Here is a 16,559-nt window from a genome sequence, read left to right on the forward strand (position 1 = left end):
CTCTACATCAAACCTTAATGAATTAGATGAATATATCTCTAAACCGCCTAACTGATCATTTTAAACTACTTCAGCTCATTATGCTAATTTGTATGTATACTTGCTACCATATATTGTTATATTATTATAAATATGAAACTGAATGGTTTCATGACTCTGTTTTGATATGCTTATCTGTTACTTGAGCTGGGGCGTTACTGAAAATAACATCTAGTTTATGTGGGGAAGTAAAGAAAAGGAAGTAAAAGAAAACGGGGTAATATTATAGGTATGCTTTTTTTTTCTTCTAATGATTGTATTTTAGGTATATATTTTTTATTTTGTTGTAAAATTGGGTGACTTTAAAGAACACCCAAAACTCTTTGTTTTATTTCATAGCAATGGAACATACGTCACATCACAAAAGTGGTTCCTCAATGTACTCAAAAGAAGTAAAGACACTTGTTTTAACACAAATCATTTATCCAGGCAAGTTAAAGAGGCTGGAAGAGCTCATACATTGAAATGCAATGCTGTGCCCCACAATAAAAATATCACCATAATGTGGTACAAGGTAAGTACCAAAAACATCACCACCCAAATTAGAAGTTAAAAAAAAAAGAAAAAGAAAAAGAAATGTTAGACCTTAGGAAAGGTAGATTACAAACTTACAGACATCTAAAAATATCTCTACAGTCATGTAAAAATCTTTAGTAATTCTGGTAAGTGACACAGTTCTTAATACAGGCACACAAAAGAAAACCAATTTGTCTACTTGCACAGATTTGCAATATAAAGTATACTAGCAATCAGGAATTGCCCGTGATCTCAGGGTTTGGGAATGGTAAAAGAGTTGGTGCTTGAACCTACCTGATAAATTGCCCAGCCTCAACTCTCTTTATGGGATCCTGACATTAAAAGGCGTGCGAAGGGACTTACTGAGTGTTGGGATTTGCTTATACAGTAGTTCGCAGCTTGGAAGTTTTGGTGTTTCAGATTATTTATAGCATTAAGTGATGTAAAATAAATTCCATTGTTTAAAGTGAACCATAAATCTCTTCTGTACTTCAAATACACCAGATCAGGGGACCTGGTTACAACACAGTTGCAGTTGTAGTGAACTGTGTTCCGTAACTGGGCTAAAGCCTTGGACACATTCCTTTAGTTTTCCTATCTCTTCACCATGTTGGGTAGCCCTCTCCATTCCTCCATGGATTTAGATGGATGATATTTGTCAGCTCCCAACAGTTGGGATTAGAGATGTCTCATGCTCATGCTCATTTTGTCATACTAGATCAGATCAGTGCTCTGTCTGTCCTGTCTCTTGACAGTGGTAAATTATCATTTGTTTCAGAGGAAAGTGCAAGAAATCCTGAAGTAGTCAGTTATTAATTAACCTGCTCTAGGAAAAGTTTCCTCCTATCCCACACTGGTTAGAGTTGGTGTGTGCCCTGAAACATGAGGGTTTATATCTCTTTCCAAACTCTTATTTACTTCTTAATTTTTATTTTATAACTCTGGAAATATTTATTACCCATATATATGTCCCATCCTCCTTTGAACCCAACTAAGTTCTTGACCTCAGTGGTAACTCTTGACAATGAGTCCAATGGGCTGAGTGTGCATTGTGTGAAAAAGTATTTTCTTTTATCTGCTTTATATATGCTGCCTTCAGCATTCATTGAATGTCCCTTCTTGTATAATGAGAAAGGGTGAATAGCAGTGCCTTATCTACCTGCTTTGTACCATTCATTTATAAAGCACTGGTCTAATTTGGGAATAGTGTTCTACCAAACAGAATTTTTTGTGAAATTCTTCACAACAATTTAAATCTTTTTTTATCAAAATCATTATTGAAATGGTTAAAACTTTTGAAAAAAATAACAAAAGGGTTGTTTTAAATCCTAGAAACAGTTTTGAAATGTTGATTCCCCTCACCTTCCCCCTCATTTTTTTGACAAGTTCTATTTCCATGTGTACGTAAATCATTAATCTTTTAACAAATTCCAACTGAGGCAAGGCTCAGATACACACATGGCACACTAGTGAACAACTTCTTTGAATAATGCATTGGCTAAGCTTGCAGAGCCTAGCCAAATTTTTGAAAAATGAATATTTAAAATTCCATTCCTAAATCTATTTTTAGACCCCTTGAGTAAATGGCCTGATTTCAGAAGTACTGAGCAACCATGGGGGGAAGGAGAGAAGGGGGATTTGAAAATGAGATGATAATTTTTTAAAATCTTCTCTCCAGTTTTCAACATGGGACTCTGTCTGGTGCCCAAATCATGTGATTGAGTACTCAGTTGGGTACTTAATCTCCATGAATATTTTAGATTACTCTGATTTCTTATGTTGTGTGCTATATTGTCATTTGGATGTCCCAATGCTGTATTTGGGTGCCCATGTTTGAAAATTGGACCTCAGCCTCTCTTAGCATTTTCTCCCCAAAGGTTTCATTTTAAAATATTTAATTTCTCATCTGAAGTTTCAGAATGTATCCATAGCATGAAAATCATTTAATTTTTCTTCATTGAAACAGAACTGTAACATCCGTAACTCTGCAAATGAGGAGGAACTGCATTTTCCTAGTTTAACAATTGAAGACTCTGGGAATTACACATGTGTTGTTTCAATTAGTCATGCTGGAAAGGCATTCAACACCACAAGTGCAATAGAGCTGATGGTGAAAGAAGGTAAGATTGTTTTCTTAGGAGTCTGAAGACCATATCATTACATGTTTAATGGAGACTTCCTATGCAAAGTTCATTTTCTCAGACTTTGTGAAGAAGAAAGGATGTAGATCTCTAACTGTAGATATCATTAGGTCATGTAGTTAATTGCATATTGTGATCAGTTAAAATTGGACAATGTTGTTCAGCCTAATTGTTGAACAGGCACCGTTTACCAGTATAGGCATGCTGAATATTTTAGAATTCAACAGAAAAAAAAAATGAAGATGGGCTGTGGAATAGAGAGAAGCTCTTCGAAAAGAAGTAAAATCCTCTGAAATATGCATCATTTCAGAAAAGAGTGAACTTGAAAAATGTTCCAATCTATTGTAGTTCTTGTTATGTACTGTACACTATACCTCTCCTCCCCCATGGAATGCAAAACTCTTCGACTTTGCACTTTGACTTATTTTATAAGTAAGCTTCTTAATTTAAAAAGCAAAAAGAGACAAGCAAAAAAAAAATCTGATTTTATTTAGTCTTATATGAATGTTCTGATTTCTTCTCCCACTTCCACCTCTTCAGTTCTATTAAATTTAGCCACAGTAATTAATGCAACAATTTCAGAAGCGGACTTGGAGGTGAATCTTTGAAGACCTTGTAAACTGAACACTTTCAGTTCATGAAAAAAATTCAACAGGACATACCATTTTGCTGCTTTAAACTACTTGGTAATGCCAGAGCATCAGCCTACTGTTATTGTCATGCTGTTGTTACTTGGATGAAATTATACTGCTGATTCATCAGTGTTCATAAATATATTAGTAATAGACTGAAATCTATATGAAATGCTTAAGCATGAGTTTTTGAAATAGAGCCAATGTATCATTTTACAGAAGTGAGATGTTAAAAAAATAGTATTTTAAAGTATTGCTTTTTTTTTTTCTTTAGGTGCAGCTGAAGTTGTTAAACTGGAGATAATTGAACCTGGAGAAATTTATGTTGAAACACAAATAGGTATCTAATTATATGAGTAATCTTTGTGAATGTATATTGTTTTTTCTGATCTCTCTATGGTGTATGTTCTGGTTGAGTTTAGTGAAACTCAGAACTGTCTGCAAGTTTTCGTTGCTCAGATCCATAGCTCCCTACTGGGCCAAGTGTTGATATGTGGCTTCCCTATTTCAGATGAGCCATCATTGATAGTAACGGGCATAAACAGTCACTGAGTTCAGCCACCCTGTTCAAGAGATGCTCACTATGGCCAGCAAAAGGAAGTTCTAGTTGTGTTTCCTGGTTCTGTAGATCTCAAAGCTCCATGGGATGGCTGACACAAGAGGAATAGGTTGTCAAGTGGATAGTAAGACAGAGCAATCCCTTTAACGTGGTTCAGTGTGTTTTAGGGTATTTTTCTGTACAAAGACATGGGAAGTAAGAAGGTTGGCAAACCTGTCAACACAGACAGGCAGATCTGTCTGAACTGCACAAGAACTACCGTAGTACACCGAGTTAGCTTATTTAAAAACATGTTAGAGCTACACTGTAGGTGAGCAATGGATATACTTTTCAGTCCCAGCAAACTGTGATTCAGTATTTAATGTGTGTAGCTGAGTAAACAGATTTTAATATAGATCCTATAATGAGAATTCTAAGAAAAATTCCATTTGAACCGTGTGCTGTGACAATGGTTCTCAATCTAGGTCAACTTCCTATAGCCATTTATTTAAAATGTGCTGCACAAATCTTACAGACTACCTTATAAAATGTGCAGAGATATTTTAAATGAAGCTACTTTGTGGCTTATGAGGACACAGTACCTCGGAAGTGTGGATGAATACTGACACTATTGCATTCTTGGAATGATGATTTAAGTTAAAAAATAGCTGCAGATCAGGCTTCATGTGACAAATTCCTTAGAAAACTGGGTTTCTAGTAATACCTGAATCTCAGTGGGTTAGAAAATGATCTCCCTGAATTCTTTGAGAACAGCATACGCTGTCCTGTTCTATATGGTGTCCTTGATCCTCTACAGATGGGGGGTGGGGGAAATACTGAGTTGTCTTGGTACAAGAACTGGCTCAGGGACACAATTAACTTTTAGCACAACTGGTCCTTTGATTGCAGTTTAGTCCGGACTCAGTTTAGCCTCATGTACATTGATGCAGAACTTGGTTCATTCTTATTGGCTGCGAAGCTTGGAGGAGGTCAGCAACACATACTTCCTGATCCTGGAGTCTGAGGCCTGGATCCAGAAAAGGACTTAAGTGTGCAACACTGAGCATCACGATGCCTAACTTTTCAGTGCCTAGAAAATTGCAGGAACACCACTGCAATCCACAAAGCCTGAGTTAGGTTCCTAGGCTCCCTGTGCAATGAATGGGGAGATATAGGCAGCTTACAATGTGAGCCACAAAAGCCAGCACACTAGGTGGGTACTACCTAAACTATCCAATAGGAGATGCTGATGAGAGGATGTGTTCTAGGACAGGGAGGCACCAGTCTCTGCTTAATGATCCATGAATGGGAACTCACCACTTGGAGTCAGACAGCTTAGGTACCTAAGGCATTTATTGAGGTAGGTACCTGCCTTCACACCAGATGGCTGAAGGAGTGGTGGTGCCCACTTTATACCATTTGTCCCAATGGTTAGAACACTTGCCTGGGATGTGGGAGTCAAAGGTTCAAATACCCCCATCTCTGCCAGAAGGGAAGAAAAGATTTTAACAGGGGGTCTCCCACCTCTCAGGCAAGTGCTCTAACCATTGGAATATTCTTGTCTGGCTTCTCTGTCTCTCCTATTGAAGCTCTTCCACTGTGTTTAAATGATGATCTCTTTCTCTCTCGCCCAATGACTATTTAAGTATTTACCCACAATGGAACTGCCACTGGGCGAGAGCGAGCGAGAAAGTGAGCAGAACTCTGTAGTTTGGTGGTTAAGGCACCCACGTGGGAGACCCAGGTTCCGGTCCCCTGCTCCAGTTGTTCCTTCATTATTTATCCATAGTACAACAGGAGAGACTGAGAGAACCCCACATCAGCCTGTCTCATAGCTTGGTGGTTAGAGCACACTTCTATGTGATGGGAGACCTGTTTTCAAATCTATTCCCCCCTTCTGGCAGAAGGGGGAATTGAATTCTGGTCTCCCATGTCCTAGATGAGTGCGCTAATCACTGGGCTAAAAGTTACAAGAACCACAGCCACCTCTGTTCAGATTTTGAATGGGGCCCAGTTTCGTAGATGGCCACTAGGCAAGCCTACTGGGTTCGGCCCCACACACGACTTGGGTGGATGAATGTCTGTCTTTCTCAAGTTTGTGAATCGCTCTGTGGCTTAAGTGGGAGATAGGTGTCCAGGTGCCTAGAGAGATGCAGTATGCTCAAAGGCAGAAACTTAGGCACCATGGGAACTTTTACTCTGACATAGGCGCCAAGTGAGTTTAGGCACCTATCAGGTTCGGCAGGAGTTTTGAGGTTCACACTGTTGCCCAAAGTGGAACTTAGGCACCTAAACCCCAAGCCTGTGTGGATCTGGGCCTAAGCCACCAAACAATGCCCTCGGAGTTCTAAAATCAGGCAGCTACTTGACCTCTAAGTTTACGTTGCATACAGTGCATAACAATAGCAAAACCAAGAATGTTTCTCTGAAAATGAAACGCCTGTGCTATTAAATTAACCTTACAGTATTTGAGAGTCTCTAAGCGGATTGCTTTCACAACACATTGGCAAATGTAGTTGCAAAATGTCAGCACCTGGAGCTGACACAGCTACAACGCTTCATCATTGCACAGAAAATAGCTTGTGATGTAGGGATATAAAAATGGGGGAGTATTTCTTCTAGTATGGAAGAATTGTGTGGAGATGTGAGAGAAGACTTTTGTAATCTGGTGGGCCACCTACTCATCACACACCTGGCTTGAATATATATTGTTAGTTACAGAAGAGGGGCATAGAAGGTGTTAAGAAGGAAATGGCTCATCACCCCTCAACTATAAGACATCTGAATGTCTATCAGTTGAAAATTAGCATCAATTGCAGCCATCCAAATTCATTGCTAGTATCTCAGCTGTTAAGGGCTCAAAATGTTTTAAAGAGGACAGTTCAGTCAATTTGCAGTGCACTTGCATGGATACTGTAATACCCAGAAAGGTTGGCTGTATTTCTCGATATGCTGAGAGCCACACTGAAGGTTGTCCTATGACATCCAGATTGCATCTCTGGCAATCAGACGCTCCATTGCCTTGTGAAGGTATACGCTAGTCATATGAGTGGATGTTAATTTTTATATTGTTTTGCCTAGGTAAAGAGGTGATACTCAACTGCACAGTTTTCTTGGGTTACTCGAATGCTGCCAAGCCAGTATACCTCCTGCACTGGATAGACAAAAGTTTAAATTCATGTTCAGAGAACACTAAGGAGGAACAATCAATATGTGAAAAGGAATATAATTTGTAAGTATGTTTACTGCATAATATTTTTCTTCAGTGTTTGTGCAATATAACATACTGCATTTTGTGGACTGCTAGTTAAGTATAACATCTGAGTTTCCTTCAGTCCTGTCTCTTACAATCTACCTATCAGCTGGCCATAGGTTTCCAAGAAGGATGTCTGTGATCATGACTTTTAATGTAGCTTAACATTTTTTTAAGAATGTCTACCATGTTTTCACTGTATTTACATGTGCAATGCCCTAGGCATAATCCAATCCTCCACTTTGTCTAGGTCACTCTGGACTCTGTCCCTACCCTCCAGCATATCTACCTCTGCCCCAAGCTTAGTGTCACCCATGAACTTGCTGAGAGTGCAATCAATGAAGATGTTGAACAAAACAGGTCCCAGGGCTGATCCCTAGTGCACTGCACTTGATACCAGTTGCCAGTTAGACATCGAGCCATGGATCACTACCCGCTGAGCCCAATGATCTAGCCAGCTTTCCACCTTATAGTCCATTCATCCAATCCATACTTTTTAAACCTGCTGGCAAGACTACTGTGGGGACCGTATCAAAACCTTTGCTAAAGTCAAGATATATCACGTCCACCGCTTTCCCCATATCCACAGAACCAGTTATCTCATCATAGAAGGCAGTCAGATTGGTCAGACATGACTTGCCCTTGGTGAATCCATGTTGACTGTTCCTGATCACCTTCCTCTCCTCCAAGTGCTTCAAAATGGATTCCTTGAGGGCCTACGCCATGATTTTTCCGGGGACTGAGTTGAGGCTGTAGTTCCCCAGATTCTCCTTCTTCCCTTTTTTAAGGATGGGCACTATATTTGCCTTTTTCCAATTGGCCAGGACCTCCCCGATCACCATGAGTTTTCAAAGATAGTGGCCAATGGCTCTGTGATAACATCAGCCAATTGTGCTTTGGCCTTCCTGATTACACCTCTGCACACTCAAGCAATATTTTTATACTCCTCCCTAGTCATCTGTCCAAGTTTCCATTTCTTGTAAGCTTCCTTTTTGTGTTTAAGCTCACCAAAGATTTCTCTGTTAAGCCAAGCTGGTCTTCTGCCATATTTGCTATTCTTTTTGCACATTGGGATGGTTTGTTCCTGTGCCCTCAGTAAGGCTTTTTTAAAATACAGCCTGCTCTCCTGGACAACTTTCCTCCTCATATTAGCCTTCCAGGGGATTTCTCCCATCAGTTCCCTCAGGGAGTCAAAGTGTGCTTTTCTGAAGCCCAGGGTCTGTGTTCTGCTGCTCTCCTTTCTTCCTTTTGTCAGGATCCTGAACTCAACCATCTCATGGTCACTGCTACCCAAGTTGCTACACACTTCTACTTCCCATACCAATTCTTCCCTGTTTGTGAGCAGCAGGTCAAGCGGAGCACGATCTCAAGTCGGTTCCTCCAGCACTTGCCCGAGGAAGTTGTCCCTAACACCCTCCAAAAACTTTCTGGATTGTCTGTGCACTGCTGTGTTGCTCTCCTAGCAGATGTCAGGGTGATTGAAGTTCCCCATGAGAACCAGGGCCTGTGATCTGGTTGTCCGAAGAAAGCCTCATCCTCTTGGTCTGGTGGTTTATAGCAGATGCTCATTATGACATCATTCTTGTTGCTCTCTCCTCTAAAATTAATCCAAAGACTCTCAACAGGCTTTTCTTCTGTTTCATACTGGAGTTCTGAGCAATCATACTACTCTCTTACATACAGTGCAACTCCTCCACTTTTTCTCCCCCACTTGTTCTTCCTGAACAGTTTATACCCATCCATGACTGTGCTCCAGTCATGTGAGTTACCCCACCATGTCTCTGTTATTCCAATCACATCATAGTTGCTAGACTGTGCCAGGACTTCCAATTCTTCCTGCTTGTTTCCAAGGCTGCTTGCATTCGTGTACAGGCACCTAAGGTAACTAGCTGATTGCCCTACTTTCTCAATGTGAATCAGGAGGCCTCCCCTCTTGCACCCTCCTCCTTGTGTTTCCTCCTAGTATCCCACTTACTTCAGGGCTTAGGTCTCCATTCCCCGGTGAACCTAGTTTAAAGCCCTCCTCATTAGGTTAGCAAGCTTGCCTGTGAAGATGCTCTTCCCTCTCCTCGTTAGATGGATCCCATCTCTTCCTAGCAATCCTTTTCCTGGAACAACATCCCATGTTAGAAGAATCTAAAGCTCTCTCTGTGACACCACCTACACAAACATGCATTTACCTCCACAATTTGATGGTCCCTATTTGGACCTTTTCCTTCAACAGGAAGGATGGGCGAGAACACAACTTGCACCTCAAACTCCTTTATCCTTCTTCCCAGAGCCACGTAGTCTGCAGTGACCAGCTCAAGGTCATTCTTGGCAATATCATTGGTGCCCACATGGAGAAGTAGAAAGGGGTAGTGGGCCAAGGGCTTGATCAGTCTCCACAGACGCTCTTTCACATCCTGAATTCTAGCTCCAGGCAGGTAGCACACTTCTCAAGTTTCCCAGTTTGAACGGCAGATGGATGACTCTGTCCCCTTTAGGAGGGAGTCCCTGACCACCACCACCCATCACTTCCTCTTCATAGTGGTGGTCTTGGAACCTCCATCCCCCAGGACAATGCATCCCATGCCTTCTGGCCAGTGGGGTCTCTTTCTGATTCTTCCCCTCAGATGACTCTTCCAAACCATTCTCCACCATAGCACCTATTCAGAGAGCTTTAAAATGGTTTCTTACCTCTATCTGCACTGGGTGTACATGCGTTCTCCTCTTTCTTCTTCACATGCTACCAGTTTTCTTCCCCATTCTGCACTGCCCTCTCTGATTCTTCAGCATGCTGTGCCTGCAGTATCAAACGCTGACTTCTATCCAGAAAGTTTTCATTTTCTCTGATGCAACACTGCGTTGATACTTGGGTCTCTAGTCCTTTAAACTTCTCTTCCAGTATGGAGACAAGCTTGCACTTCGTATACACAAAGTCACTTCTATCCTCTGGGAGAAAGAGAAACATGGCACATCCTGTGCAGGTCACAATGACTGATCACTCACTATGCATATTGTCTTCTTTCCAAGAGCCCCTTTAGATATTTTATTTACTGCTCACAGAAGCCTGAAAGACGCAAAAAAAAAAAATCACGGTAACACTGGAACACTATAACAGACTTACCATGGAGGCACAGCCCTTAGACCAGAGATGGGCAAATTATGGCCCACAGGCAACATCCGGCCTGCAGGACCGTCCTGCCCGGCCCCTGAGGTCCCAGCTGGGGAGGCTAGCTCCGACTGGGTGGCGTGGCAGCCAGACATGCTGCTCTGAGCGGCATGGTAAATAGGCCTGGGCTGTGACCAGAGGGTTGGATATGGGGCGGGGAATCTCAGGGGACAGTCAGGAGACAGGGAGCAGAGGGCAGTTGGATGGGGTGGAGACTCTTGGGGGGGTAGTCAGGGGACAGGGAGCAGGGGGGTTGGATGGGGTAGGGTCCCTGGGGGGGGTGGTTAGGAGCGGGGGGTCCTGGGAGGGGGTGCTAGGGGATAAGGAGCAGGCGTGTGCATGTTGATGGGTCAGGGGTTCTAAGGGGGGCAGTCAGGGAGTGGAAAGTGGGAGGGGGCAGATAGGGGGTTGGGGCCAGGCTGTTTGGGGAGGCACAGCCTTCTCTACCCAGCCCTCCATACAGTTTTGTAACCCCAGTGTGGCCCTCGGGCCAAAAAGTTTACCCAGCCCGGCCTTAGACTCTGCAGTCTAGCTTGTCATCCAGGCAAACTAGACTTAGTGATCAATGGTCACTTACACCAAAGATCACAAAATATTCAGGTTGCTTCCAATCTCAAGAGACCAGTCACTTACCCCAGATCAGTTGGTACCCTAGATCTTACACAAAGACGACGCCTGTAGCCACTTCTGTAATAAACTAACTAAAAGTTTATTAACTAGGAAAAAAAATAGTTATTTACAAGTTAAAGCAAGCCAACATATACACACAAATGAGTTGCAATTTAAATTCTAAAAGTGGTAGAGTTCTAGAGATCTGTGCATTCAAAATGCCTTCCAGGCAGACCTAGGGGTAACCTCTGGGGATCTCTGGCTTCAGTTTAGTGTCTCTAGCTCCATGAGAGTTCAAACAGCGAAGAGATAAAATATTTTCCTATGTCTTTGTTTTATTTCCTTCATTCAGCCTCCTAGTCCATAGGATGAGTTTTCTTGCACATAGCATTTCCAAGGTGCCATCGGGCCATTAACCAATCTTTAATATTGTGTCGTTCCTTGATGACTTATCTGATTTTAATAGTCCTGGATGGACAGGAAGAAACACTCCTTCCCATCTGAGTTAACAAGTTTAGAGCAAACATTTTCCAAGTGATACAGCAAAACGTACATATTTTCTTATAGCATGGAATACAGACATTACATTAATACACACAGCAACTTAAAAACAGTCGATAGACTCTAAACACTAAATGCATTCTTATAAGACTAATACCTATTTTGAGCAACACTAATACATAAGTGAACTGGTCTGGTCTCCAGCTATGAGTTTGTCAGCTCTTAGCTAATGCCAGCTACCTTGGCAAGAGCTGGCACTTAGCCTGGCAGCATCAGAACATCTAATAACTTTTTGGCACAATCAGCTCTGGTAGCCTCCATTCCCTGTTCCCTTCCAGATTGGTCGGCAGGATCCAGTGAGGAAGTTGACCTTTTAATTGATCAATAATGCTGTAATAAAGTACGAGGGGAGGATTTTATCCCTGTAGAAGTATTTAAGGAAAACATTGACTAGTGGGCACCTGTTTTGGCTAAACTTTTCCTCTAATATAAACAATACAAGGATGTTCTCCTAAGGTTGGGCTATCAACATTATTATTCCACTTTATAAAAGAGGAGGATAGAAAAGATTCTGGGAATTGCCACCTAGTTAATTTATTGGACTTACACTAGGTGTCCTTTAATGAGCCTAGAGAACTGGGCAGGAAAAAGTAATTAATTTGCTGAGGAAAAAGCTGGTTTCCAAAAGGGCCGCTCCACTACAGATAATTGTTTTTTCTTATTTGATTCACAAATATGTGCCTCCTTCAGGAGAGGAAATTGTATGCAGCTTTGTTGGTCTATAATTGACCTTTGATTGTATTGATGGGGATTGTCTTTATGGCAAACTGGAGATTACTGGAATAAACCCTGGTTACTTTTTTCTTTTAAGAGCTCTTCGCAGACACAGTGACCAAGATTGGCATAGGCCTGTGGATAATTAATTGAAGAATCCAGTTATGAAGGGGGTTCAACAGAGCTGTCTTTTAGCCCCTTTTCTTTGTAATTTTTATATTGATGATTTTGTTCTAGCATTAAAAGGGGCTCAGTATTTTCCCCCATAAAATCATAAATCACACTGTAACTATCTTTTTATATGCAAATATGGTTTTACTGTCACAGACACCTTTGTGACTGAAATGTTTTTTAAATGTTTGGGTTATACTTGCAATGGGAAAGTCTCTTGATAAATTATGCTAAAGTAATTGTCTTTAGTCAGAGACGGAGGTTGCATAAATGGAAGTTTGATGGCATTATATTGAACAAGTTAACTCTTTTGGCTATCTGGGTGTCTGGTTCTCACAAAATGGCTTGTGGGATAAGCATATTCAGGTAACTAAAGAGAAGGTCTCAGATTCAGTGTTAATGTTTTATCCAGACTCCTGGGGTCCATTTAAGTGCACTAGTCCTTAAAGTGTTTGAGGCTAAAGTATGAGCTCAAATTTTCTATGGCACAGAAATGTGGGAGCAGAATGAGCCCTGGGACTGGAAGTGATTCCATACACATTTCTTAGGAAGATTTTTGGTCTGCCAAATAATGCTGCAATCATCCTCCTTAAAGCTGAGACAAATATGAACTCTGTGCTGTCCAAAGTCCTAAATTGTAGTATTAATTTTTGGATTTGAACAGGATGCACCCACAGCATTTGCCAAGGTTATGCTCAGAGGAACAGCTCATCAGGACTCTCTCACTTAAATTTCCTTGGTTAGAGCATTTTCAAAATTCTTTGCATTCTCTAGGTTTCACAGAATGGAAATGATTAGATTTAAGTTTAAAAAGGTGAAATCCCTGATCAAATCAAAAATAGAGGATATTAATAAGCAATTGGATATGGCAATTCTCTATTTCAGATGTCACGTGGTTTCCCCTTGCTAAAAAAAGACTTATGGGTATGCCAGATATTTAGACAGTCTGTGTAATAACACACTGCCTTCACAGCTCTCCATTACCTGTTCATGCAGACAGCTTATTTAGAAGACTGATATGCTGGCATTGAGAAGTGTAACCATCTTTGTCTATGCAGTTTAGGGCAGGTGGAAGATCTAGCCCATCGTTTTATTACACTGTAATTTGAATTGCTACTTGAGATCAAAAAGATTTCTGTATTTTTGTCCTGGATGCCTTGTTCTATGACCTCTCAAAAAATAGAATATTTGTTAGGAACTGATGGTGTGCCTGTGATTCAAGTGGTCAGCCTATTTGCATGGTCAGCCACTAAAATAAAACAAAAGCAAGTGGCATGGTGATCATATACTCACTAATGATGTATGTCCTTTTTAAATCTGCATTTATGAATATTGTAATATATTATAATTTTGGATTTAGTTTTAAGTTTTGTTGTACTACTTTTTTTTTCTGCGTTGGCCTAAGGCCAAGGTGCTATTAATAAACTACTATAGGTTTTAATTTCTAATAAATATTGGATTTTCTCAGGCATAGGGGCCTATGGAGAACACGACCATGCTGACTCTCCTCCACATCTTACTGATAGAGTATATTGTCCTCACTGAAAAGATTAATTTAAGTTTGACAATGAGAAGGAAAAGGGAAGCAATGTAGTTATATATGTCTAATGTGTGAGTTGGCTTATTCATTAACCATTTTTTTTAAGTACAGAACAGCTAGTTTATTTTGATCTGCAGTCATAAAGAATCATAAAAACTTAGTTTCTTATTGTAATGATCTGTTAAACATCAGGTCTTATATCTTAACTGGGAGGGTGAAGAAGACTATCTTGAAAGGGTTATTTGAAAGCTTTGTTAGTCTATTTTTAGACTTATAAAATCCATACTGGGTGTGAATACTAAGTAGGCTATTGGAAACAGCCATCCCTTTAAGACCACATTACATATATTTGTGCCTTTAAATGTCTTTATTGAAATGAATCCTTCGGATATAGTAATGAGGAAAGACTGTTCATTAACTCCGCACCTCTGTTGTAGTGATTCAGGAAACAAGAAGTATACCTCAAAACTATTGTGGATTAAAACAGTTAAAGAGGAGGACCTGAATTGTAATTATACCTGCTTCTTGCAAACTACACATAAGCCGCAATTAAAAGTATTTAAACTGAAGAAAGGTACAGTATGATAAAATACTCTTACTTCTTCTATTTAATGACTTACAAATACTATATGTAGGCTTGGAAGGATTTGATTTTTATTGGTAAATGTCAATTTCACTGTACACACAAATTGATGAAAATATATTTCCATCGATGATAATCAAAATGTATGGATAGGCAAAGTCAGAAAAATGCTGCTTGAGAACTTATTAGAGTTTGATTTAAGGATATGTACTATGTATATATTGACATGTGATGTTGAAAATTTGTATTTTAATGGTTATAAACCTTTGCCTTTTTGAATCTGTCTACTGTTGTTAAAATTTGTCTGAACCCCTTCCAATAATTTCCCACAATTGTGAAAATTTAAATCCATAAAAATAAAAAAAATGCTTAAAAATAGCCATTGATATCATCCATTGAAATTATTTCCCCCCCCCCCCAAAAAAAAAAATTATGCCAAGCCTACTTATATCCTTTAAGAATCAGCACTTTTTAAGTTAAAGCCTGGGAGAGGGATATTTCTCTGCATTCCTATTAGTACCCCTAAAGATCCCATCTCTACCATTTCCTCTGTGTATCTCCTTCCAGCTGAGGAAAACTGGTTTCAACACTACATGGCACACACATTGTCATGTTTACTGGGCTAACTATACCACTGTCCCTTCTCAGGGTCTCTCTGAGTGGGCCCCAACTTAGTAGTTACAGAAGTAGATTTAAAATAAGAGTCATACAGGCATATTCCCTTACCTAAGCATAACCTCTCTATCCATAGCTTAGGCAGACCTGACTTGTTCCCCACCTCTGAGTTCAGAGAAGTTGCCTACACTGCTTGCGATCTTCTCCCTCTGTCTCTGTGGGTATGTCTACACTACAATTGAAGAGTATTATTGCAACTCAAGTAGACGTATCTGATCTAGCTTTAAGATAGCTAGTGAAGCTGCAGCAGCATGAGCTTCAGGACCATCTAGTTCCACAAGAAATTACCCAGGATCCCAGGTGGGTTTAGACTGCCTGTGCAGAAATGCATGCTGCCACAGCTTCACTGCTCTGGTACCCAAGCTATCTAGATTACAGCTAAATTGGGTATGTCTGCTCGAACTGCAGTTATACCTTGTGACTACAATACAGACATACCCAGTGTCTCTCTCATATTGAGAAGGTGGGTGCGTTAATATCTTTTATTGAGCCAACTTCTGTTGGTGAGAGAGACAAGATTTCAAGGTTACACAGAGCTCTTCTTCAGGCTTGTCTCTCTAACCAGCATAAGCTGATCCAATAAAAGACGTTACTTACTATCCAGTTGTGTAGCCAGGTGAAGGGTACAGGGGGAGCGATCAAAAAAAAAAAAAGGCACCACCTGCTGAGGCACTTTTACTGACAGGGCGGTGCTTTTACTCACACAGCGGCGCTCCAGGTCTTCGGCAGCACCTCAGCGGCAGGACCTTCACTTGCTCCACAAGTCTTCGGTGGCATTTTGGCGGCAGGTCCTTCAGTGCCACCAAAGACACCCGGAGCAAGTGAGGGCCTACCGCCGAAGTGCCACCGAAGACCCAGAGCACTGGCTGCATGAGTAAAAATTAAAAAGGCGCCAAGAAATTGACAAGGCACCACTTGTGCTCCATGGGGGAGTGGCTGCTGCCCTGCTCCCACGCTAGCTACGCTACTGTTACCTCACTCACCTAGTCTCTCTAATATCCTGGGACCGATACAACTAAAACAACACTGTATAAAGATATCCGTCAGACTGTCGGCATTTTCATTGACATATCCTGGCTATCAAAACACCTGCCCTGGATAGAGCTAATTAGGTCAGTTCTCCCACCAACTGATGGGCCAGCCATTGTTCTCTTCTAACTCTTTTGAATCTGTGTATGTGAGGCTCACTTATCTCTGTCATCGTCTTATCTTTCCTCCCAGGTTCTGTAATAACCCCTTTTCAACCTCCTGTGGTTTAGCTCTATTCTGTCAAGCAGCATTACAAAGCTGAATGGGGAAACTGAGACACACAATATTCTAGATTGGAATATCCACTATGCTGAAAAATAGAAAGTGAGACATTTTGGGGTTCTCCTAGACCAGTTGGGGGTTCTGTCACTGTCTTCCTTGTGCCTTGTAGCAAGGATTCAATG

The 16,559-nt window shown here is 40.9% G+C and overlaps 1 protein-coding gene across 2 annotated transcripts in view; it reads left to right on the forward strand.

The window, feature by feature from the left end:
* LOC127033830 (interleukin-18 receptor 1-like) overlaps positions 1-16,559 on the forward strand; it is a 39,565-nt gene that overhangs the window by 11,853 nt on the left and 11,153 nt on the right. For both annotated transcript variants that reach the window (XM_050922079.1, XM_050922089.1), the window contains exons 4-8: positions 379-553; positions 2,522-2,675; positions 3,603-3,668; positions 6,948-7,098; positions 14,306-14,442. In XM_050922079.1, coding sequence (XP_050778036.1) covers positions 379-553; positions 2,522-2,675; positions 3,603-3,668; positions 6,948-7,098; positions 14,306-14,442 — 683 coding nt within the window. The remainder of the gene's footprint in view (positions 1-378; positions 554-2,521; positions 2,676-3,602; positions 3,669-6,947; positions 7,099-14,305; positions 14,443-16,559) is intronic.

This window comes from Gopherus flavomarginatus, chromosome 1 (assembly GCF_025201925.1).
Source record: "Gopherus flavomarginatus isolate rGopFla2 chromosome 1, rGopFla2.mat.asm, whole genome shotgun sequence".
Classification (NCBI taxonomy): domain Eukaryota; kingdom Metazoa; phylum Chordata; order Testudines; family Testudinidae; genus Gopherus; species Gopherus flavomarginatus.